The following is a 25,640-nucleotide window of genomic DNA, read 5'->3' as shown; positions in this document are numbered from 1 at the left end:
ATCCCCATATTTCCTCCCCTCTGTTCTTTTCTAAAGTCACTGAGACGAGGAGGAGAGAGATTGGGAGGATGCCCGTTGGAGTCTCTGCGTAAATTCGCAAGTGCTTTGGGAGGCTGACTCTGAAAGAAGGATCAGAACCCGGCTGAGGGGGGATCCAAGGGTGAAGGATAATCACCAGATGGGAAGATTGATCGAAGGAACTTTTGTTTTGTTGTTTTAACATATCAGGTCCTCTGAAGCAACAGACTCTACATGAGAACAGACTTGGGCACAGAAGGCCCTGACATAGAGAAAAGGAACTTTAAGCCTGTGCTAGAAAAGCCCAGGAGTGTGCTGTGCCCCAGAGTCTCTCCTTGTGCCGTGCTAAAAACGTGGGGAAGGCAGACCCTTGCCATAACGTCATTTTGTGAACACTTCTTTCATTTCCTATGAACACTATCCCACATTATTTTTTAACACAACGGTAAGGATTGGCAATACGTTTCTTAATATAGGCCTTTTGACTAGACTCCACGTGGACAGTTTTATTATTATTTGATGGTCGTAGCTTGCTCCCATGTTAAATTTAGGTTTAGATTAGGCATTTATCTCACCCATTTTACAGTTTAAAAAACACCCTGGAACTGAGATCACTTGTGTCTGTCTTGCTTTGATACCATGCCTTTGGTGTCAGAAATGGGATTTGACCCAATTGATACACAGTGGGGAGCCCACCCCTACAAATGGAAACCAACTATGAACCCCCATACCTTACCAAGGGTATTAGGACAAGAGCGGAGTAGTTACACCTCTCTCACAAACAATTCTAAGTCCTTCTCCCTTGAAGAAAGACAATGCAATCTAGCCCCGTTTTCCATCCAGGGGGACAAATCTACAAAGAAATCATGGGAGCCCACTACAGCCATTCCAGGGCAAAAAGTGGGAATCCAGTTTTTTCCGTTAACCAGACAGGCCATCATACCCGTTAAAGGACCAGAGATAAAAAAAACTACAGATCTTTCTCGGATCATTCTAACACCCTGTATCCTGGAGAAAGGCACTGTACCATAAACCTTTCCCCCCCATCAATGGGGTAAAATCTATGTTAACAGCACCCAAAGTCCCTAAACCCGCGGAACCGAAAATAGGAATCCAATTTTTTCCCTTGACCACAAAAGCTATCTTACCTGCTCAAAAGAATGTTGAGGGGAACACTTATCTTTTTTTCACTCAGGATTATTTAGTAAAGGGAAGGGACAGAGCCTTAGTGTATTTGCAACTAAGAATAAAATACCCCTTTGGTTGGTTTTTCTATATTTTGCCATGCAAGGAAGATGAAGTGAGAATGCTACCCCTTTTTTATTGTAGAGATTAATTAACCTTTATTTTCTTGAATGTCTCCATAAACCCTGTAAAGATCTAAAGGGGAGAAAGAGTAGGGATAGTAGTATATGAAACCCCCTTGGAAAACACCCAGAAAGAACCTAACATATGAGACCCTGGGGAAAATATCATCCGAGGAAAAAGCCCAAAGACTCCTCCATTGCAAAATAAAATCCCAGAACCCTATCATTATTTGTCAAAGGGAAAATTAGGGGACAAGCAGCTGAGAGAGAAGGTGAGCAACCCAAAGGGGAAGATACAGTGATAACCCTATTTGGACAAGAAGGAGTAAAAACTAGAGAACAGGCAGGCCCTAGAACATTTTCTTATCCCCCTGAATAAGGATAGGAGAGGTTCAATATCTGCTATATCTCTGGACGACTCGGAAACTTCTCCGATAGAACCATGCTTATTTTGTGGAGAGTCAAGCATATTATGGAGGTTTGCCCTGAAAATATAGAGGAGGAATTAATAGAAACTCAAGAAAAAGAAAGGAAAATAGAAAGGGAAAGAGAGAAGAGAACTCTTTAGTAAAATCATCTCCTGAACAAACCCTGATTAACAAAAAAAAAGGGTTGAGAGCCCAACCAATAAACATTTTTATATACGGGAGGAAGAGATCAATCCAGGTTATATGCTGGAATGCTTGGACCAGCAGTCTGGGTATTCCACAATGGAGTCTCCAAGGAAAACTCTGCAGTCCAACCAGCATAGGGCAAGGGTATGTGAGAAACCTAAGGGTGTTCTCCCAAGTAGAACCAGAGAATCCATTATTCAGGTGGCCAGGGAAGGTCTGGCGCCCTCAGATCCCAATCCTGGGGGTGGATGAGCAAGGGAGGTTTACCTAGGTAGGGGAACCCAGGGTTAGGCTCGTGGGAATAGCCCAGGTGAGACGTGGTATCCACTTCCTTGCGACACCTTTTTCACATCCTGCACGGTAGGATATTTAGGAACACAACCCCCACCCCTTTCCAGACATGTACACTTTCTCATGGACAAATCACTGTGAGCGACAACAGGACTACTCCCTCCCCCCTTTCTCGACAGTCATTTTTCGGCTTTCCTAAACTTACTAGTGAAAACTAAAATCCCCATAATTCCTCCCCGCTGTTCTTCTCTAAAGTCACTGGGACGAGGAGGAGAGAGAGATTGGGAGGATGAGGATTACCAACAGGGATCCATAGACACAGAAAACAGACTCTCCCCTTTCTACAGCAGACTGTCCCTTTAATGAGGCCAGGTTAAGGCAGGCCTCCCTCTTTAAGTACTCGCACCTGATTCCACTTGTCTCTCCCAGGCAGCATAAAGGGCAGAGCAGGAAAGCGCACTCAGCGAGTTGGGGATGCTGGAAGGTGCCGGAGAGAAGGAGAGAGCCCTATTGAGCTGCAGACGCCCTGGAAGACCTAGAGGAGGAGAAAACTGCCCAAACACTGGCCCTGCTATTTGAAAGGAAACTGCAGTCTGGAGGAGAGAGCTGTATTACCAGAAGGCAAGACCAGGGCCAGCTGGGTTTGCCCGACGGTACCTATAGCAGGACTCCTCTCCTGGGGCCAGACAGGCGAACCCAGGTCCATGAGGGGTAAAAGGTAATACCCTGACCTCATTGAAACATCCCCCTTGTGGCTCCTACAGCTCCCAAGACATGGAAGCCCGTTTTAGGTAGCTGTGAAGTGGGAACGAAATTCTTATAAGTGCATTCTGGGACTGGGAGTCCAAAAACCTACTTATGGAAGACTGTGAACTTTGTAAGAGGGATCTGAGCCCGGTAGAGGGAGATCCCTGGGAACTTTGTGAGGAGCGTCCAAGCCCGGCAGAGGGAGACCCCTGTGAATTTTTTGAGGAGGGTCCGGGCCCAGCAGAGGGAGACCCTTGTAAACATTATGGGAAGGGTCTGAGCCTGGCAGAGGGAGAGCCCGGTGAACTTTGTGAGAGAAGCTGGCACCAGAGAAGAGTGGTCGGACACCACGTGGGTGCTCATTCGAACGTCTCTGGCTAGTGCCGCCTCTCTCGAACCATGAGAAACAACAAATACCAAGAGGCCTTAGGGGAAGCTGGCGTGAGGTGTCAAGGTAGTCATTTGAGGGTTAATCCAAACCCCTTGTACACTCAAATGCCTGACGCGTTGTGGGGGCAGACGTGAATCTGACTGAGGTATGACTGCAAATTGGGGTGACTCCTAACACACCCTAGAACCTTGAGGATGAATGAATTGTGCATAGCCTGGCTGGGGCTGGCTTAGAGACCTGGACTTAGGACAAAGGGAAGAACCTAAAAGGTCTAGAATGACTTTTTGGTGAAATTGTGATCTGTGGAAAATGTGAACCCGACTGAGGGAATTGTGAAAGTGACATTTACGCCCGGTTGAGGGGAACACTGTGCGAACCTTGAGTTTTTGAAGGCTGCACTGGCCATAGGGGATTCAAGGGTGAAGGGTAATCACTGACGGGAAGATTGATTGGAGGAACTTTTGTTTTGTTGTTTTAACACAGGGATCCCCAACGTGTAGCTCGGGAGCAACATATTGCTCGCGGCACCCTAAATTGTTGCTCGCCAGTTGCTCTGGGCCATGATGAGGAGGCCTGGAAGGAGGTGCTGAATGGATGAGACCTCAGTAGCACTGTAGTCAGGACAGAGTCCTGGACTGTGCAAGAATGTTTGCCAATGAGCCCCTGTGTTTCCAGCTGGCTTATTTTTATACATGCAAGATTTGTGTTTGGTGCCACCATGCACATAGTTTTTCAGTAAATGCCCTTACTTGGTATAGTAGTGTCATTGCTAAAACCCTGTCATCTCCAGTTACTTTGCCCAGCTGACAAATGTATTAATGAGTACAATATTTGATCCATGTTTGTGTCATGGAGAAAATGGGCATATTCTGTTCCTTGGTACAGCTAGTATGAGAATAATGGACAAGGAGGTGGCATGCATACCCAAGTTACGTTTATTAATTAATGTGCATGCACACTTTCTGTACAAGTGAGGTTTGTGTTTGATGCCACCATGCATATTTATCAACAATATTAATTTTGGTGTCACCTGTATTTATTATTACATAGTGTCCTTGCGGATAAATGGTCATCGTTTGATACTCTGCCCATCTGGCACATGGTTAATGGCCAGATACGGTAAATGCATGTCACATTTTTCATAATTAATTTGACCTGTATTCCAATCAAGTTATTGTTAATCGGTTTAAACTAACAAGCCAATTAATTGATTCAAATACTTAGTTAACACCACCACACCCCTCTATAAAGTGGTCATCAAATGCTCAAAGTTTTAACCAATGTTTCCCACTAAGTCTTGTGTAAAATTCCTTTTGGGCAGAGAAAATATGCTCCAAATAATTGAGAAAGGTTTTATTTTTATTCCTAACCACTTTTTCACCAATGCAACAGGGTTCTGGAGCTTTAAAACAACATTTGCCATAACATTCATAAATAATTCTCTGGAAGTAACCTCCAAAGGCCCAATGAAGTGATCTTCAAAGCCTACCATGTAATGACCTGAAGTACTAATTAATATTTAATCGTATTTCTCCATTAAGTCAGCAACATTTAAAAACAGGTTTCATATTTTTCATACAATTCACATAGAACAAGCACAAAATAAAAAAGCAACTTTAACATATTCAAACCTGCTATATATAAAAGCCTGATCATTGCAACTAATTATATATAACATAGCTCCCATGCATTCCACGCTTATGCAAAACAGAGAAACAACGGCAAATTAACAGAAAATTAACCAAATCTTTGACTCCTATTTTGCAAGCGCACTTTGTGCTTCCTCCTGCACACTTTCTTAACTTATTGAGGAGTGGGTACATTTAAATGTACCATTACCACTAGCCTCCTGCATTCTGGGGATCTTATTTCACAGATTTCTCCTTGTCCTCTTATATGTGTACGTAAGTCTGTATATAAGGCTAAAGTGGGCAGCCTATTTTGGACTTCTGACTCTTTTTCCATCGGACAAGCTCTTGCTTTTGAGCTATTTTGAGGTTACTTAATGCACCAAATTTAGTTATATCCCATCCCTACCCAAATGGAAAGTGCCTTACAACCGCCCATAACCACAGTATTTTTCTTCACCAGGGGAGGCTACACTCGCACTTTATCTGAATTCACTTTATGATTAGCAGAACATCCCAGATGTGCTTTTAAAAAATAAGGAAAAAAATTCTTAACTGGCCTGACACTTTCAAATTGAACACCCCCAATTCAGCTCCAAGGCGCTAGCAGGTGTATCTGCAGGGAGAACTGCTACTTGGCACAGGAATATATTTTGCAACTCCTCCAGGAAATGACAGTTCTAACCACCCTAGATTTTCCGGCCTTAAAATCATGGAGCAGACCTTTTGTCTTATATACCTCCAGACACTTCTCCAAACAGAATGCAGCAAACTTGAAATAACAACGTAAAAAGCCATTTAATCATTAATGATGTCTTTTCACCTATCTTCTTAAAATGACTGACACAAGCACTGCTCTTTTAGAAGAGTAGGCTCAAATAAAAATGAGACTGCCCCCTCATATCTACATTCATTTAAAAACTAGTTGCAAGGTTTCACGCTTTGCCTGAACACCATCATTTTTGTTTATTATATTTAATTTCAAACTGTAATTTCCAAAATAGTAACTTGTGTTTAGCAGGCCCTGTTGGAGACCTACTGGGGGCAAGTCCAAAATAGCTGTGTCTTCTGCATAAGGAAGCATGCTATAAAATGAGCCATTCAGGTGGAGGGTGGATTAACTTTCCTAAGGGAAGTACTAGAATCACCATCCAAAAGGAATACATTGGAACCAACTGACATCCCTGCTTGTCACCTTTATTGGTGTTGGAAAACAATGTATAATTCCACAATCTTGTATATTGGACAGATGCTGAGATGTCTGCGTATGATGTTGGATAAGACTTAAAAAACCATTAGTGACCTTTATGAATGTCGAAGTAGGACTCGGACACAGTGGGCTCGTGTTGATTGACCTATACTTTTATTGAAAGTAAAAGGGTGGGGGACTGGGGAAACTCCTGGCTTTCCCTAAAGCTAAGAGGGCTTTCCCTACCTCAACCAAAACTAAGGAAACTGTCAGGATATCTTGTCTAAAGTAAATAGTACACCGTCACAAGTCCAAAGCCTATTTCCATCCCTCACACTATTGACTAACCTATAAAAAACAAAAGGTCTTCTAAATTCAGAAGAATAGGTTGTAGATCCAATCAAATAGTTCCAAGTAACAAAAGTTCCAAACAACAAAGGTTCCAAACCCAACGTTCTTAAATGTAAAACAAAGTTCCATTAAGATCTTAGATATTTCTCTGGTGCACAAACTTTGCAACAACCAGGGGCAACGACTCCCTTGTCCTGGTTCCTTCTCTTGGCAACTCTCTATTTATTGGACCACAACCAGGGGCAATGACTCCTTTGCCCTGGTTCCTTCTCTTGTAGGTCCCAAATCTCTGCTTCTCTCTCTTTCCGCTTGGGCCAACTTGGTTCACTTCCCTGCCAAGTATGGTCCTTAGTAAATTACTCTGAGGTTTCCCTTCTTCTCATGGGATTGTTCCCTAGACCCCTCTTTATGTTCGGGAACTGGGAGCCCTCTTCTCCCAAGTACCACCACGAGGAAGAGGACTTGTGTGTTTCTCATGTAGTGGGTCCCAAACCCCCCTTCGTTGCATGAGGGTACTTGGAGCCCTTTCCTCCCAAGTACCGCCACAAGGAAGAGGACTCATTTTGCTTTTGTTTGGTGGGTCCCAGACCTTTAAGTTTCTCTTGTTGGGGGACAGACATGGTCCACATGCCTGCCAGGTACTGTGACTATTAAGATGCTGACTGCACCGTCTTATTTTCCCACAAGCCAGCCTGAGTGCTCCCCCTTTGTAGTGGCTCTGGTCTGCCCGGGAACACTGTAGTGTCAATCTTTCCCAGGGCAGCGTGGTCTTCCTTTCACACGCTTCCCTGTCTGCAGGAACACCAGGTTCCTCTCTGTCAGCTCGCCTTCTGGTCCTTCCACTGTGGACTGGGCCCTGTCCTTCCAGCTCCCCTCTTGGCATCCTGCTGTGCATCCTTGCACCTTCCTGCACCGTGCTGGCTCCTGCAGCTCCTTCATGGAGGACTAGACAACTTCTTCCTGAGTCCCTCTTCCTTTTCTACTCTGCATTGGCCAATGAGCAACCAGCAACACCTAAACTGCTCATTGTGGTTCTTAGGAGAACTCTTCATGCCTCCGCTCCTCCTCTTCATCCCAGTACTTATTCCAAGTTGTCTAGAATGCTCATGTTGGTTATGCGGTACACTCTACATTCCTCCATGCATCTTCTTTGTCTCAGTGGTTGTCAATAGCATATCTTTCAACTCTTCCCCATTCTTCCTCGTCTCAGTATTTCTACCCTTGATCTCCCTTGGGTCGGTTGTGCTCTTCATAGTCCCAGTACTTATCTAGGGAAATGGCAGGGCGACTATAGCTCATGAGTCTATTAGGGAAGGGGTTGTTCTTTGGGTTATAGGAAGGGGGGTTCTAGGGTCCGGTGTTTGGCAAGGATATGGTGTTCTCAGGGTAGGGCCATTCCTAGTCACATGAGGGGTTTCCTCTCCTATGTGATCCTCTCCCTGTGCACCACCCTCAGGGGAACTATTGTACCAAGGACGTATCGCCCTGGCCCCATGGGAATGGTCTTCCCCATAGGGGAGAAGGGACAGCATCCACAGATTTGTCACAGACTCCAATAAAATGCAAATTACACCACATTAGGTTTCTATCAATCAAATACCGACGAAATCCACCCTGGAGTGCTACGGACTCCATAATTGGGGACTAACACCGCCAAACCACCACTTGTAATCTGGCAGTGATACTAGTGGACCTAGTGGCAGTAACGGTACCGTTGAGATGCCACCAAACTCGTAATGAGCCCCAATGTCCAGTAAGGGAATTGGCCTATAACCGTGAGGGGCTGGTGGTCCAAGAAATACTTGTCTAAGGGGATGGCATAATGCCTGTCTTGACAACAGCAATAAACATAAAACGATTTGGTGTCCTTCAAAAAAGCTCCCATTGTTTTTCAAATTCTTTTTTTGTCTAAAGGCAATTTTATATGCCATTTTGAAACTATAAATCTGACCAGCAGTGTACACACCCCTCATTAAATCATGGTTCAGTTTTCTTTTCGAGATTCTACATTCTGCATCAAACCATGGTGCATCCCTTTCTATAACCTGGAACTCCTGAACTTGGGGGCACGGTTTGCCAATAGCTCTGTCCTCAATAGTTTCTCCTAAAGTCTCAAACAAGCTGACGCTTTCCTTTGTGGCATCTGAACTGTTCAACAGTTTTAAGAGAATATCTTAATTTCTTGTGAATTAGTAATTCTTTCCAATGCCTCCTTTACGAGCGTAGGCATCGCCAACCAGCCTCTCTGGCTGTCAGATATCTTCTTCGTGGTGCCTACCCCGGCCATTGAAAAATGTACTCAAGAGGATTCTGTTTACTCTTTGATCAATAAGAAATGTAACATTTCATAACATTCCTGAAGAAAAAAACCATCCACAATACAGTCATCAATAACTGAGGAACAGTATTGCCGATCTTGCATGCTTAGGAATGCACCATTTGCCATTAAAGATTCCATAAAATCCAAGGCTGAATCTCAGTAGACCTGAGAAATCAGTGCTCTGTTTGTGGCCATTTTTACCGTCCATACATTTGCAATAATATTTTGTCCGGGAACCTCGAACCCTGGTAATGTTTATTTACTCCTACTTTATTTATGAACAGCTGGACTGGTCCTACATGTCTAAAAATGTACTACTGACCACTCAGTTTCCCCAACATTTCTTGTAAAAAACCACTTAACGTCAAATGAAGTTAAAGGCCTTGCACATTTCCTTGACTAGAATAACACGTGGTCTAGATAACTATTAAGTACTGCAAATTAAATGTTCTATACGCAGTTTTAACTTTGTTACATTTCTAATTTGTGTTGCAATCATTTGTCCGCCAACTGTGCGCCGATATGTTCGGTCGAAAAATTGATGTTGCTCACCATTTAATTTGATATGCCAATTTTGCTCATTGCGCACAAAAGGTTGGGGACCCCTGTTTTAACATATCAGACCCTTTGAAGCAAGAGACTGCACGAGAAGAGACTTGGGCACATAAGTTCCCGATATAGAGAAAAGGAACTGTAAGCTTGTGCTAGAAAATCCCAGGAGTGTGCTGTGCTCCGGAGTCCCGCCTTGTCCCGTGCTAAAAACGTGGGGAAAGGAGACCCCGGCCTTAACATCCTGACATCATTTTGTGAACACTTCTTTCTTTTCTTATGAATATTATCCCACAGTATTTTCTAACATAGCAGTATGGATTGGCAATAGGTTTCTTAGTATAGGTTTTTTTTTAATTTGACTAGACTCCGCTTGGACAGTATTATTATTTGATGGTCGTAGCTTGCTCCCATCTTAGATTTAGGTTTAGATAAGGCATTTATCTCACCCATTTTACAGTTTAATAAACACCCTTGAACTGAGATCACTTGTGTCTGTCTTGCTTTGATACCATGCCTTTCTTACAGGAGACACGGTTAATTTCGGCACTATACGCCTTTATTGTGGGGGTGCTACGAAGACCACATGGCCGTACATGGGCAAGTGGGAGGGAACAGTGGGTCAGCAAATTTGGCAGGAGGAATGGGGATTCTTGTGGAGTAATATGCCCAAGCTTACTTGGCCTATCTAGCAGAGAGAAGCATGGTACAAGGTTCTTATCCAATGGCCCTATACCATGGTGAGATCTTGTCCGGCTATATTACCCTTTTGGGAGCAGGTGCAAAAATCCATCAAAGATATATTGAACACAGATCTTTCGCAGGGGATGGAGGCTTGCATGTTGGGTCTCTGGGGGAGGGAAACAGCTCCATACGGGACAGCGCAGTCCAAGGCTTGTAAGGTTATGTTGTTGGCAGCCTTGCTCAGGGTAGCTCGGTAATGGTTGTCTAAGATATGGAATATTCTAGCAATGGAGTGCGTTACATACATAATTCAGGGGGATTATACGGAATTCTGGGAGGATTGGGGGTTGGTGTTGACATACCTGTGGGAGGACTACGCATTCAAATGTGCCCCTGAAAACCTATAGATTTTGAACATTGTCTGATGCTGCCGCCATGGTCACGAGCTTTGGGGGAATATGTTACTGAGCACTAGGAGGGTAGCAGCTCTACGTGGGGGGAGGGGTGAGATGCATGGGGGTGGATCTGGGCATGGAGAGCACTTTCAGTTTGTCATTTATTGCAAAATGTCAATAAACACATCTCTAAAAAAGACAAGACATTGAGCGCATGGCTAAACTTCATAAGCGAGATAGGGGCAATTTAGAGAACAGTGATCTCTTCAGAGCAATTAAAGAACATAGAAGCGCTTACAGCATCGGGGTGCATAGGCCCCTTAAATGTAAACAGCTGAGCTGTGGCTCTCGTTGGCAGGGTATGCCAATAGTGGTAATACCACTGGGTTTTGGAAAATCATAAGGGACACCAATAACTCGTACTCCTTGATATCTGGTGCCTCTAGTAAAGAGTGGGAAGATCTTATTGGTAACACACTGAGAGAAACAGCTGAGGGCATTACTTATTCCATGGAGTGTCCTGATCAAGAAACGAAGTGGACGGGCGTTCCTACCACTCTTTTACTAATGGGTATTATTAATAGTCTGAATTGCTATTGGGAGGCGGGACCTGATGGCTCATGCCATGCCTTGGTCAGAAATAATCCAGTGAAATGGGCATATGACCTGCATTAGTAACAGTGGCTTAATCCCTAGCTCATGGACAGACAGCAACATTGTTCCGGTGTATACAAATGGGTGTAGAAGTTGCCCCGGTAATTATTTCATGCTCGCGATGCTGGTTATACCAACAAAGATCTTCGCTAGAAAGGGTAAGTGAAAATAACATAATCCCTCCAAATCAGACTGGATTCAGAAAGGGGTCCTCAACGGTCTATAATCTGATTACTGACATCATTGATAGAGAACAGTTGGTGTGGCCGTCAAGGAATGGTGTATGCAGCATTTATTGATTTCTCTGCGGCATTCGATACTATAATAAAATAACGTCTGTGGTATAAATTGAATGCCCTGGGAATCCCTAGAGAACTGCTATTGATGATAATCAGGCTTAATGTCAACACTAGATTGTGCATTAGATTAGATGGCGAACTGAGGTTATCCAGCTGGTTTGGCACCTGTTGTGGGGTAAAGCAGGGTTGTATACTTGCACTGACCCGGTTCAATCTGTATCTGACTGATCTTCAATGAGCCCCCGCGCATCATGGCTGAGGTATGCAGATGATGTTGACATTATGGCCTACATATGGGCTACAAAACAGGTTGAGTGCGCTGGATGCCACACTGAATGGGATACAGATCAATGTCAGTAAGACAAAGGTAATGGAATTCAAGCAGGGCCGGAAGAGAACATTTAATTTTATATGGACTCTGAATGGCAGTCCGGTTGAGGCGGTAGCTAAATACAAATATTTGGGGATCATTATTGATGAACAACTGACATGGCAAGCACATTGGGACAAAATGAATGATAGGCAAACTAATTGGGATAAATTGGGGCCATACTGTTAATACTGTCCTTACCATTTATCAGGCAAATAAATTATCTCTCATGACATATGGTGTGGAGGTATGGCGAAAATATATTGGAGAATTAAAGATATTGGACAGGAAATCATGAAAGAAACTCATCAGGCTACCCTGGTCGATGCCTTGTGAGTATATCATGCTTGAGTGTGGGCTGACCAGTACTGGCACTGTGGTCTCTATAAAATGTGTATTGTTAATCAGGAGAATAAATGAAATGGTGTACAATGCTCTTGTACACATGATATATAGGTCTATACCAAACGGGATACACCTATGCGTAACAGCTGTCTGGAATGGGCAAAGAAGATCGAGGCATAATGGATCCATCCAATTGGCAGTGGCACAATGAGAAGGAAGTATCTAAATATATGTATAGAGTAAAGAAACTATTGAAAACTATTGATAAAAAGCAGTTGGGTGGAACTGGCCACAAAGAAAAACAGCAAAGAATGTATATGTTATATTGTGCAAAGAAACTAAACCTAAACATTTGAGGCCCCATGCCCAGGCATCGATCATCAGGAAATATATGCCGATTACATTTAATTGCATGCCGACTTTAAAATCATGAGCGCTCGCATTGGTATCTCCCGTGATCAGAGGTGCTGTAAGCTATGTGGAGAGACAATCATGGACGTTTATTTGCTGATTGAACAAGTTTGAATGTATTAAGTAAACACATTGTGTTAAATATAGGAATGATGGCAGAAGGCGATTATAATCAAGAGATTTGGAATTGTTTTATGGGGGTGATCTTAATATTGTGTATCATGGTGTCAAATACTGTGTGTATATTTTTGAAATGTTGATGGAATTTGTTTGGGGTGGGGGGGGATTATCTTTCCTGTTTATTTGGTTTGACTCTGATGTTATAAAAAAGTTCTGCTTGTACATATAACAACTGTTCATACCAATAAAAAAATAAAACGGAGTGCAATGAACTGTACATGTAACAAAGGCAAATAGCAGACTTCATTTGCAAGTGCTCCCTGTACTCGACCCGCCACGAGTCCTAACTTCATGAAAGACCTCTTCCGGAGAACTCTGTATAGATATTAACATGGGCATGTTATACAGTCAAGAAGCAAAGTAAGAACAGACAATATGAGGGTAGGATGAGAGGAGGGAAGCTACGGGACGGGTGAAGCATGTCTGCAAATCTTTATATCTTTAAGTGCCTGACCTGTTACTGAGGAAACAGTTCTGAATCATTTTAAGGATGAAAATCGCAGCTTCTCGCTCTGTCACGTTGGGGCTAAACCTGTGTCTGTTTGAAAGATAAAACAAAAAGAATCCATTACAATACGGTTTTACTAATGAGAACAAGACAGCAGATACATAAGAAACATGTGATTAATCCCCAGATTGTAAACCAAATAGTCCAACCTCTATTTTTTTTCAATACTAATGTGTCTTTGTAGCGTCCATGATAATCAGATAGGATATCCCTAACACTCAACGAAAACACTGTGCTCTCCGTGCAGTCGCATTAAAACAAGTCTAAAGGCTGATGGAGGCAGTGGCCTCAGTCCAAGGTAGGGCAAAGGATGACCAATGCTACAGGGTGGCTCAAAAATCATTAGATGAAAGAAGGATGTGAAAGCTGATAGGAAGGATGTCCTCCCACCCAACACAGCATGATTCAATGGGTGCTTATGGGTGCTGGGACAGCTGTTTAGGAACAGGGAAAGTTGAAGAGTAATTTCAAAAAGGGGTAAGGAACAAGTTACTTACCTGTAACTGTTGTTCTCCAGCATGGTTCTGGCATGGATTCACATGCTCATGAATATTCCCCGTCGTCAGGCTGGGAATCCTCGGTAAAGAAAAACTCAGTTTTAGTTTCGTTTCTGAACTGTCTTTCTCCTAATAACCAATAAATGGTCTCTGGGTCATACTGCCCCAGCCAATGACTGCCCTCTACCTAAGCCCCTCCTCTGGCAGCCATCTTCAGATTTGGTAGCACGTAAAGTGGCAGTAGGACCAAGAGAAGAGTCGCAGAACGGTAGCAGGGAGGGTTCGCATGTGAATCCATGCCAGACCCATGCTGGAGAACAACAGTTACAGGTAAGTAACTTGTTCCTTCTCAAGCATGGGGTCTGGCATGGATTCACATGCTCATGAATACAAGAATACATAGCAGTACACACATGCACAACCACGGGAGGTGGCAAGACTCAACATTAAGCATTTCATCAACTCAACATTAAGCATCTCTTACCTCCTCACCAGGCCCACCTTCAGGCGAACAGGTTGCGCAGCACTGCCTGGCCGACTCTGGACTCCTCCTTGGAATCCCGGTCCACACAGTAGAATCTCGTGAAGGTGTGTGTCGACCTCCACGTAGCAGCCCTGCAGATGTCCAGCAGAGGCACACCAGACAGGAACACTGTGGTAGCAGCGATTGCTCTGGTCGAATGGGCTATCGGACAGCCAGGCAAGGGTCGGTTTGCCAACCGGTGACAGTGCATGATGCAGCCGGAGAGCCATCTGGAAATGGATGCCTTCAAGAGGGCCTTCCCTTGATTCACAGGTCCAAAGTTAACAAACAGCTGTGATGTCTTCTGCAGACTCTTCGTGGGGTCCATGTAGAACTTCAGCGCTCTAGCCACATCTAGCGAGTGCAAAGTCCTTTCGGCCGGCAACGAAGGCGACGGGAAGAAAACAGGTAACACCAAGGGTTCGTTGAGATGGAAGTCCGACGGCACCTGGGCATGAAGGAGGGGTGCATCCTCAGTACCACCCTCATCTCGTGGAATATCAGGTATGGAGGTTTACAGGAGAGGGCTTGGATCTCTCCCACTCGTCGTGCAGAGGTGATGGCCACAAGAAACGCTGTCTTCCACGACAGGAACTTCAACGGTGCCGAATGCAGCGGCTCGAATGGCGGCCCCATGAGCCTGGTCAGCACCACGCTGAGTTCCCACGCTGGGGCCTTCACTGGCGGGAACGATCTGAATAGTCCTTTCATGAACTCCTTCATCAGGCGATGGGACCACAGAGATGATCGCCCCGGAGTTCTGGTGTAGCGGGAGATAGCCTCCAGATGGATCTTGATGGAGGCATGAGCCAGCCCCGCCTTGGCTAGCGACAGCAAATACGGCAGCACTTGAGGGGACGTAATCCGCAGAGGGTTAATCTTCTGTGCACGGCACCAAACAGAGAACCCTCTTCCATTTGTGTCAATAGCACTTGAGAGTCGAGGACGCCCTGGCCTTTACAAGCACCACCTTGCATTCCGCCGGGATATCGTACCCTTCGAACTTTAGTGCTGCAGGAGCCAGGCCTGCAGGTTCAGCGACCCTGGGTCGTGGTGGAGGATGGCGCCTCCTTCTCTGGTGAGAAGATCCGCATCCTTCAGCAGTTTGGCTGGGGGGGACGCTGACATGTCCAGAAGGTCAGGGAACCAAATCTGCCTCGGCCACGCCGGTGCGACGAGGATCATCCTGCCTCGGGACAGTCTGAGTTGACTGATGAGTCACAGTAGCAAGGGCAACGATGGGAACGCATACAGGAATAGGCCGTCCCAAGGGAATGAGAAGGCATCGCCGATGCTCCCCGGCTGGGGAAACATGCTGGCGAAACTCTGGCACTTAGCGTTCGTCGCCATCGCGAATAGGTCGATCAGGGGATTTCCCCATCGTTGGAATAGGAGATCCATTTGATCCTGCCGCAGCTCCCACTCGTGGCACGAACACAGCTCCCTGCTGAGTGAGCTGGCGATGGTGTTCTTTATTCCTGCCAGATGGAAGGGTACCAGAAACATCCCTTGGGCGACGGCCCACTGCCACAGATCCTGCGCTTCCTTGGATAGGGCTGGGGATCTGGTGCCCCCCTGCTTCCGGATGTAGAACATCGTGGTGGTGGTGTCGTTGAAGACCCTCACCACCTTGCCCTTGAGGGACGGAAGGAATGACCTGAGGGCCCAGAACACAGCTTGGAGCTCCAGGACATTGATGTGTAGTGACCTCTCTTCCGGGAGCCTAAGGCCTCTTGCGTGAAGCTCTCCTTTGTGCGCTCCCCATCCCTCCAGGGAGGCGTCCGTCATCACCGTTTCCTGATGTGCCGGGGTCTGGAAGTCCATGCCCGCTGCAAGATGCGTGCGGGTGCTCCACCACCGGATCTCTTGGCGGAAAGTCTTGTTGAGTGGGATCCTGTCTTCGAAACTGCCGGCCGCTTGCATCCAATGGGTGTGGGGGAACTCTTGCAGTGGTGGCATCCGCAGCCTGCAAAGGCGCACGAGGCAGATGCACAATGACATCATGCCGACTTGATGGACCTCACCCTGGCCGCATCCATGGTCAACAGCCGTTGTTCCTTGCCCAGGATGGCCTTCGTCCTTTCCTCCAATGGTGACGCCAATCGCGCCACTGTGTTGAGTCTGGCTCCCAGGAACAGGGCGACTTGCGATGGTACCAAGTGGGATTTTGCGAAGTTGATTGAGAATCCCAGATCCATGAGCAGTTGGACGGTCTTCGGTGTGTGATCGACGGCGAGTTCACTTGACTTTGCTCCATCCACGTAGGGGTAGACGTGGCTCCCCTCCAGGCACAGCCGCGCCGCCACTGGTGCCAGGCACTTGGTGAAAACGAATCGAAGGGAAGGGCCTTGAAATGGTAGTGCCACCCCTGGACTACGAATCTCAGGAATTTGCGGTGCCCCTTTAGGATGGGGATGTGGAAGTAGGCATCCTCCAAGTCCAGCAACGACAGGAAATCGCCTTCCTCCAGCTGTCCCAGCACGTGCTGGAGGGTGACCATCCAGAATTTCTGAGACTTGATGTACTTGTTTAGACGAAGGATGGGTCGCCAACCGCCGGTCTTCTTCTGGACGAGGAAGTACCGCGAGTACACTCCGGAGCCCCGGTGCCTTTTTGGGACGAGTTCTATGGTTCCCTTTCTTAGTATCGCTCGCACCTCCAGAAGTAGTTGTGGGACGTGGTTTTCCTTCCTGGCCACGGGAGGTATGCGGGGGCACCTTCTCTGAAATTCCAGGGTGTGCCCGCGGGCCAGGGCATGCAGCACCCAACAGTCGGTGGAGATGGACTCCCACACGCTGACAAATTCGCCAGCCGGCCTCCCACCGGGGTGCTCGGGTGGGGGCCCAATGCCACGGCCGGTTCAGTCCTGTTTTGTCACAGCCTTGCCACCTTGGCCTCCTGGGCGGCGACGACGATGCAATCCTCCTGTCTTGCCGCGTCCTCTGTAGGCTTCCTGCGACGAGGAGCGGGCCACTTGACGGTACAACGAGAAACCGCCGCCGAATCCTTTGGAGGCACCATGCTTGCCTTCCGGAGTTCCGAAAGGACGGCCATCGTTGTTGAAGAACACCCAAGGCCTGAGCCATCTCGGTGTCCGCCTTGATGGCCTGCAGTGACGCGTCCACTGTCGGGCCGAACAGGTTTTTCCCGTCGAAGGGCATGTCCAGAACCCTGTTCTGCACGTCCTGGCGGAAGTCGGTGGCCTTAAGCCAACAGCGCCGGCGAAGGCAAACGCCATTGCCCATCTGACGAAAGCCAGTGTGGCCACCGTAATGGTGTGGTCCGAAGCTATCTCGCCTTCCTCTAGGATCTCTAGGGCCTCAGCCCTCTTGTTGTCCGGGAGGAAGTCCAGCAAGGGAGCGATCTTGAACCACAGCTCCCTGTCGTAGTGTGCCACGATCGCAAGGGCGTTGGGCGCTTTAATAGTCGTCGCCGCCGACGAGATGACCCGTAGTCCCATGGCGTCCAGCTTCTTCCCCTCGCAGTCCGGCGGGGATGTTGAAGTCGAAGCCATCGCCCCCGCCACTTTCTTCTTGGCCGCCGCGGAGACCACTGAATCCGGGGACGGCTGTGCCCTAAGGCACATAGGGGCAGAATCCGGGACTCTGTACTTTTTCTCGTACCAGTCTCTCTTAGCAGGAGCCATGGACGGGTTCTTCAGGAGTGCCAGCCCCTCGTCCTAGATGTCATCCAGTAACGGGACTGAGAGGACAGTCTTCCTCTTGGCCTCCCGCCGTTGGTAGAGGAAACCTTCCTTCTGTTCTTCGGAGCAGAGCTGGAAGAGCTCAGATGCCCATAATGTCTACCGTGCCCCCCCTCTTTCTCCGCCCGGGCCGCCACGACTCCCTCAATCGAGGCCTTAGCTGGGTGAATCAGGGCCTTTGCGACTTTGGGCGCACCTGAGGCCTTCACCTTGGGGGAGGGAAGCTGCCTGGCTCCCCCTCGGCTGCCGCCGTCGGGATCGACCGGGGCTTCTCCTGAAGCTTACCCAGGTTCTCCGATTTCCTTTTCCCCGTGCCAGAGCCTTGGCTCGTGGTTGATGGTGTCGGTGACATCGCGCCCTGCCTGGCAGCCAAAGAGCCCTGGCGCTCCCGGTGCCCGCAGACTCACAGTGCTTTGCCTTCTGTTGGGCCCCCGTCAGCGGAGCACCCTCAAAGGTCTTAGAAGACGGCTCAGACTTCTTCTTCTTCTCACCTGCTGCTGGGCTCTTCCACTCCAGCCAATTGGTGAGTCGAGTATGACGATCTCTCATTGTCCATTCGGACATATTCCTACAAAACGCACAGTCCTTTTCCACATGCGATGCATCGTCCTGAAGGCAGTAGAGGCACAGAGAGTGCTCATCTTCCTTGAAAACATTTTGTAATCCGCATCCAGGGCAGCTCCTGAAGTCGTGTTTCCTTTGTCCTGGCCATGTCCACACGGGTTGGGCCTCAAAGATCTTCTGGAATCCTCCAAGAAGTGAAACTCAATGAAAACTCGCCCTTGAGGGGCGTAAGAAAAATCCGAAATGGGTCCCCGTTGATCGGAAGTAGAAACGGTGGAGCTTGAGGCACGATTGACCGTGCGGTAAAAATCTGAAGATGGCTGCCAGAGGAGGGGCTTAGGTAGAGGGCAGTCATTGGTAGAGGGCATCTGACGGTGCTGAACGTGCGCAACCGGCGCAAGGCGATGACACGCTGCCTCATTGTGCCTACACGCACCCCACAATCTCGCGCTTGTGGTCATCCTGCGCCCCTCGTCTGAGCGCCCACCAGTAGCCGTCTCGCGGATGGTCACCTAATCCATCACATTGCACAGTAAGTCATAGACCGTGCGCTACTACCTCCAGCACTATAGCATACCGGCAAACGAAAAAGTGCTCTACATACCGATGCACGGCATCTAGCTGAAATAGAATACTTGCTACTTGACTTAGACCACTTATCATTCCCACTGCTATTTATCAGTGATGTTCTAATGATCTGCGTGCCGCAATTTGCCTCACAAACACGCGCTGCACTAGACTCCCGCTGCCATATATCTGATCTAGCAGCTCGAGATTGCGCAATCACTCGAGAGGCTCACCACCCTCAGCTTCAGCTCCCATCCTCGTGAACTCTTCTGGCCTATACTCTTAAACCTGTACCTAGCTCAAATGTACCTGCGTCTTACCACCACTAGCATGCCACCTCCACATACTGTTTTTGGACCTAGGTATTGTACAGTTGTGAAACCTGTATTTGTGACACTAACCAGCATTTCAAGCCCCAGCGCTGAAATTCGTATCTAGGCACTGTAGAAAATGATAATCTGCTAAACATGCACCTTTGAGACTACCTAGCATTCCAAGCCCTAACGCTGAAATTCGTATCTAGGCACTGTAGAAAATGCTAATCTGCGCCCAGGTACTGTGGAACTGTTAAACCTGCCTACTCTGATTTGTCCTAGAACATTCTGTGTACTGTGCATACTGAGCTCTATGCCCACTTAGACAAAGTTGAACTGGCCCACTGCTCACCTCTATTATGCCAGGCCGCCGCGTACCCATGCGCTTACCCTGTCCTGACCTAGTGCATTAAGTCAAATCAATTGCCATATTTGTAATGCCGATTGTGCCTACCCTGTACTCAGTTCATTGCACCGTACCTATGCTGTCTCTAGCCAATCTCAGCCCGCTGTGCCTGTGTTGAATCTAGACTATTTCAGCCTAGTATGTATATGTTGCATCTAGCCTACCAACGATAAGCGTCCTCAATATTGCGGATGCTATCTTGCAAAATAGCGCTAACTGCCCACACTTAGCCTGCGTTGCCCATATTTAGCCATTGTGTTGCCTATACTTAGCCTTGTTCTGCCTAAACTCTGCCTTGTGTTGCCCATACTTAGCCATTGTGCTGACTATAGCCAGCCCTGTGTTGCCTATATCTTAGCCCACTGCTGCTGCTAATCAATATGATGCTACTACAATGTTAGAAATCACAAATTCAACAACCTACTAGTGACTTTCCTAGACGTTACTGCGCCCCCCACCAGATATAGACAACTATCCCTGGGATAGAATGATCTCCACCCTCATCTTCCTGTCCACCCTCTGGTACACAATGACAACAGGAAACCACCCACCGCAATCTATGCCTACTGTGACACTGAATTCTGACGAGCACCGACCCTCCATCACCCCAGACGCTAACCCACAGTCTATAAAGTCACTTATCCTCCACCACCCTCTAAACAAATATCCCGTGTGACACCTTAAGCAGAAATGCAAAGTTACGGTCAAGATTACCTAAAATCTATGAACCTCTAGCCAGACTAGTCTCCAAACCTAGTAATAGAGTAATAGAAGAGACATCCAACGTAATGCCCCCAAATTAAACACCTCCCCCACCAAAAGAGACTCCCACATTAACAGTCCCATCAACAATCACCGGACGTCAAGCAATAAACCTACCAAAAATAAAAGTTGCGTCACTCCCGCAACACCTAAACCAAACACACCCCTGAAGGGTGCCCTTATTAATGCCAGGTCATTAATAGCACATGCCACTGAAATCTCTGATCTCATCCAAATAGGTGATTATGACCTCCTAGCCATAACAGAAACCTGGCTACACCAAGCAGCAGGACCCGCTCTGATGCTTGCCCTGCCCCCTAACTACAACATTCTCAGAGAAGATAGAACCAACTCTCGAGGAGGTGGCTTAGACATCATCGCTAAAAATAGTCTCACCATAAAAATAAAAACGCCTTCAAATACTAAATCCTGCAAATCCTTAACCGCTAAACTCTTAACATCATCCTCTCAGTCTATCAACATACACCTCATCTACAGGCCACCTGGCCCCATTGGAACCTTTGAGGAGGACTTCTCTATGATCCTCTCAAATAATCTAAAAACCTCATCGCAAGCCATCCTTCTGGGAGATATGAATTTAGGATTCAATGACCACAAAGACTTGCAATCGATCAATATCGCCAATGTCATTACAGAACTTGGATTTATCCAAAGAATATCACAACCTACCCACGAAAAAGGTCAAACACTCGACTGGGTAGCCAACCACAACTGTAATGTAACAATTACTGATGTTTGCCCACAAATCTGGACAGATCATGCGCTAATAACCTTCCTCATAAACGAAAACACCGACCAACCTAAGGAAACTATATTGCCCCCCCCCCCTTACCAACCAGAAATAATTCCTTCCTTGATTCGCCAAATCCATCAGCTCTAGTAAACGAATTCAACTCAACCATGGCCAAAGCCCTGGACACTATCGCCCCTTTGAAAATGAGAAAAAGTAAGCCCAGAGCACACCTAAACACCTGGTTCATCCCTCTTCTCAAATCCCTAAGGTTGAAAAACGCAAATGCGAATCCACCTGGCGACTAACTCCATCTGAGACAAATAAAGCAGCTCTCATCAATGCCTCCAAGATTTACAAAAATGAAATAAAGAGAGCAAAAAAAGAGAATTTTAACAACAGAATACTACAGGCTAAATCCGGAACCAAAGAGCTATTCATTATACTAAAGGAACTGGAAAACCCCATCCCTATTCCTGACAACTGCAACAAAAATAAAACGTGGTGCTCTAACATCCAAAAAGCTCTAAACGACAAAATCACCATACTCCAAACCAAAATTGAGAATAAGAAACAAAATATTCCTCCTTCAACCTATCAAAATGGTAAACCACCCACCTCTACCAAACCAGAACATGAATTCAGCTTCTACAAAGTAACCATTTCAGAGATTGAAAAAATAATACTTTTGCTCAAACCAACCAACTGTTGAGGTGACATATGCCCAGCACAACTGATAAGACGCGGCCAGAGACCTATCCCCATTTATTTCAAAACTTATCAATGCCTCTTTTGCATCAGGCACAATACCAGACAACCTTAAACAATCATGGGTCCTCCCCCTTCTTAAAAAGCAAACCCTGGACCCCTCCATCCCGGCCAACTACAGACCAATCACTACGGTACCATTCCTGCTAAAAATACTAGACAGAGTGGCTTATCTACAGATCCAAAAATAACTAGAGCTGCATCAACTATTAGGTACCAGACAATCAGGCTTCAGGCCTCAACATAGTACTGAAACTGCACTTATCGATCTCAAAACCCAAGTCGATGAGATGAGAGATCGTGGAAAAACTGCCCTACTCCTCCTATTGGATCTCTCAGCGGCATTTGACCTGGTGGACCATGATGTGCTCTGCTCCCACCTGGAATCTGCGGCCCACTTCTCCACACATGCCATTGCTTGGATCAAGTCGTTCTGAAGTGGCAGAACCATGAGGGTTTTCTCTACCTCTGCAGCATCTGAATCAGTACCCATCACATGCGGCGTTCCCCAGGGATCCTGTGTCTCTCCGACCATGTATAACATCTTTACGAAGCCTCTGTTTGATGATCTGGACCTTCTGGGTGTCACCTACACAAACTATGCACATGACACTCAGAATCTCATCCCACTTTCGGGGGATTACCAACAGGATTTGGCCTTGGTGAACAAGATATACCTCATCATCCAGGCATGGATGGCCCATCATGGTCTATGCCTGAATGATGACAAAACGGAACTCATCATACTGGGGAACGCACAAAATATCAAAAGACTGAACAATGACTATTCATCATTTGTTTTAGATGGCAACACCATCAAAGTAGCAAAAGAGGTAAAAACATTAGGTTTTTACCTCGACTCTTGCCTCTCCCTAACAAAGCAGGTGAGAGTGATGGCCTCTAGCACTGCATACACCTGTAAACTGATCAGAGCAGCTAAACCATACTTGACCACTACCAGCTGCCTCACTCTATCAAGAGCTCTGGTATTATCCAAATTGGACTATTGCAACGCACTATACATAGGGTCCAATAAACACACACTGCAAAAAATCCAAACCTTGCAGAACAATGCCCTTAGAGCCGCACTAGGAATCCCAAGAAGAGAGCATATATGGCTCTGTACAGCGGGCAAAATTAAACTTAAAACAGTATCACTAACATTCAAAAGTATCAATGACCTAGCCCCCAAATACCTAACAGAAAGATTCAAAAGACAAACCTCTAACAGACCCACCCGAGAAGCATATACCAACCAGCTAGTTGTACCCCCATTTAAATTGAGCACAGCCGAAGGCAACAGCTTCCCTGTCAAAGCGGCCCAGCTGTGGAACTCCCTCCCATCTTCCTTAGGGTCTGACCAATCCTATCCACACTTCAGACTCAACTGTATTAAATGGCTCAAAGAAAATGACCTATAACTGACCGACACTAGGACTACTCACGCCTGACCCACCTGTCAACCTGCAACTGAACGTACACCGACATGCTCCTTTAACTCTCAATGTATACTGTGTATACACCTCTGTGTACAAATAACTGTGTATACAACCTTGTATATCGTCATCCTTTTGCTGTCAATGCTCCATGTAATTACTTGGAATCTGTAACTGTATGCAACTGTAACCTGTAAGCTTAAAGTATTCTTGAGCACGCGCCCGGTTACCTCCGGGTGTGGCGCGCACTACAAATAAATAAACTAACAAACAAACAAACAAACATTGGCTGGGGGCAGTATGACCCAGAGACCAGTGAATGGTTATTAGGAGAAAGACAGTTCAGAAACGAAACCGCAACTGATTTTTTCTTTACCGAGGATTCCCAGCCCGATGACGGGGAATATTCATGAGCATGGGAATCCATGCCAGACCCATGCTGGAGAAAGCAGAGAATACTCAGAGAAGATCTGTTTTCCATGGAGTAGTACTTCCTTTCTGGAGCAGTTAGCAAATACAAATTCTCAAAAGCTTGTCCATCCAAATGTTGTAGCACTTATTGGCAAATTCACTATCTGAGCATGCCAGCTACAGCTCCCCATTGGAACTCAAAAAGTAACATGAAGACTCTCAGCTGCAACTCTTGGCCTCTAAACAAACTGAAGGTAATATTGACAAAAACATTTTTATCTAATAAATTCAGATGCCTCCAGACTGTCAAATGATTTCAGATTCTCAGTTCCCTGTTCTCTAATATTGAAATCTGAATTTCCACAGATTTCTACTAAACTATGGAACAAGTTTGATCATACATTTTCTAAACCTAAAAGATCAATTACCCAATGTTAGCAAGATATTTCGGATCTATGTGATTACTGCGAGGCCTCAAATTTTACATACAAAAAAGCCGAATACAAACATGGAGTCGCACATTGATCACATAGATTACTCTTTCCTGCATCCCCCTACGAGATACCCCTTTACCCATACATACTTCTTTGTGGATCACTTACCTTCTCTTACTTATACTTTCCTCCTTCTACTTGCAGCATCAGTTCCTAAAGTGGGTAGGAACATTCTTTTTAAAAAAATGTTTGTTAAACTTTATATTCCCCGGAAATCTATCTAATGGAAGTGGGGGACACCCCCCAAATCCCATTATTTTTCGGTATAATGCGATTCAGCATTTTCATCACTGCCAAATGTGCAGTAAAAGCACATTCAGCATTTTCTCTTAGTTAATTTTGTGCAATACCAATATTTCTTAGGTCCTAAGTGCAGGGTCCAAATATAGCAACCTTCTTGACTTACATAGTGTTCACTCAAAATATCCTAACTCTACAAGTGGTACTACGGCTGAACAGTTAAGGAAAACTCTTAGGAAAACACAAAATAAACAACCGTCCACATAATACATTCATAAAAATATATTCTTTATATAGAAAAACTAATTACTCAACTCTCTGTAATGTTCTTTCTAATGGTTATTCCTCCCACAGATTAATCGCTTCCACTCCCCCAACCTGCTCCATGTTCTCCTAATGGATTCCGTCCTCCCAAGGATTCCTCATCTATTTTAGACTCTCACAGCAGTATGTTAATTTGGAGGTGGGGGTAGAGTGAGAGGACGCCATCTATGCCAGAAAACTCTGGAGGACTGTTCCGCCGAAGCAAGGGAATCCAAGCAGTACAGTTATGTAAATGTGTGCAACATGGCCCACATATCTGTCCCGCAGGTAGATACATCCCCTCCTGCAAGATCATAGCATTCTGAAATGCAGAGAATGATCCACCTCGAAAGGGCATGTTTAGTCACAACCTTGCCAACATGGGTACCAGCTTAATGCACGAAAAGATGATCATTTTTCCTAACGTACCTCAACCGAAACACACAGCAGCTGAGAGCCCGCACCAGGTATAGGTGATGGATTTGCTCCTCTGCCTTAGGAGGGTGCAGCAGCAGAGGAAAAAACACAGGAAGATGGATCATTTAAGAGTGATGGAAATCTGAGACTACCTTAGGAAGAAATGCAAGGAGCTAGACCTACGTGTTGGCCTTACTCTCAGCATCCCCTTTTCTTTGGAAAAACACAAATAG

The 25,640-nt window shown here is 46.2% G+C and overlaps 1 protein-coding gene across 2 annotated transcripts in view; it reads right to left on the bottom strand.

The window, feature by feature from the left end:
• PI4KA (phosphatidylinositol 4-kinase alpha) overlaps positions 1-25,640 on the bottom strand; it is a 2,470,135-nt gene that overhangs the window by 37,563 nt on the left and 2,406,932 nt on the right. For both annotated transcript variants that reach the window (XM_069619956.1, XM_069619957.1), the window contains one exon: positions 13,198-13,281. In XM_069619956.1, coding sequence (XP_069476057.1) covers positions 13,198-13,281 — 84 coding nt within the window. The remainder of the gene's footprint in view (positions 1-13,197; positions 13,282-25,640) is intronic.

This window comes from Ambystoma mexicanum, chromosome 10 (assembly GCF_040938575.1).
Source record: "Ambystoma mexicanum isolate Mex_15411 chromosome 10, UKY_AmexF1_1, whole genome shotgun sequence".
Lineage (NCBI taxonomy): Eukaryota > Metazoa > Chordata > Amphibia > Caudata > Ambystomatidae > Ambystoma > Ambystoma mexicanum.
The sequence above is the reverse complement of the archived record's forward strand: the minus strand, read 5'-3'. Positions and strand labels throughout refer to the sequence as shown.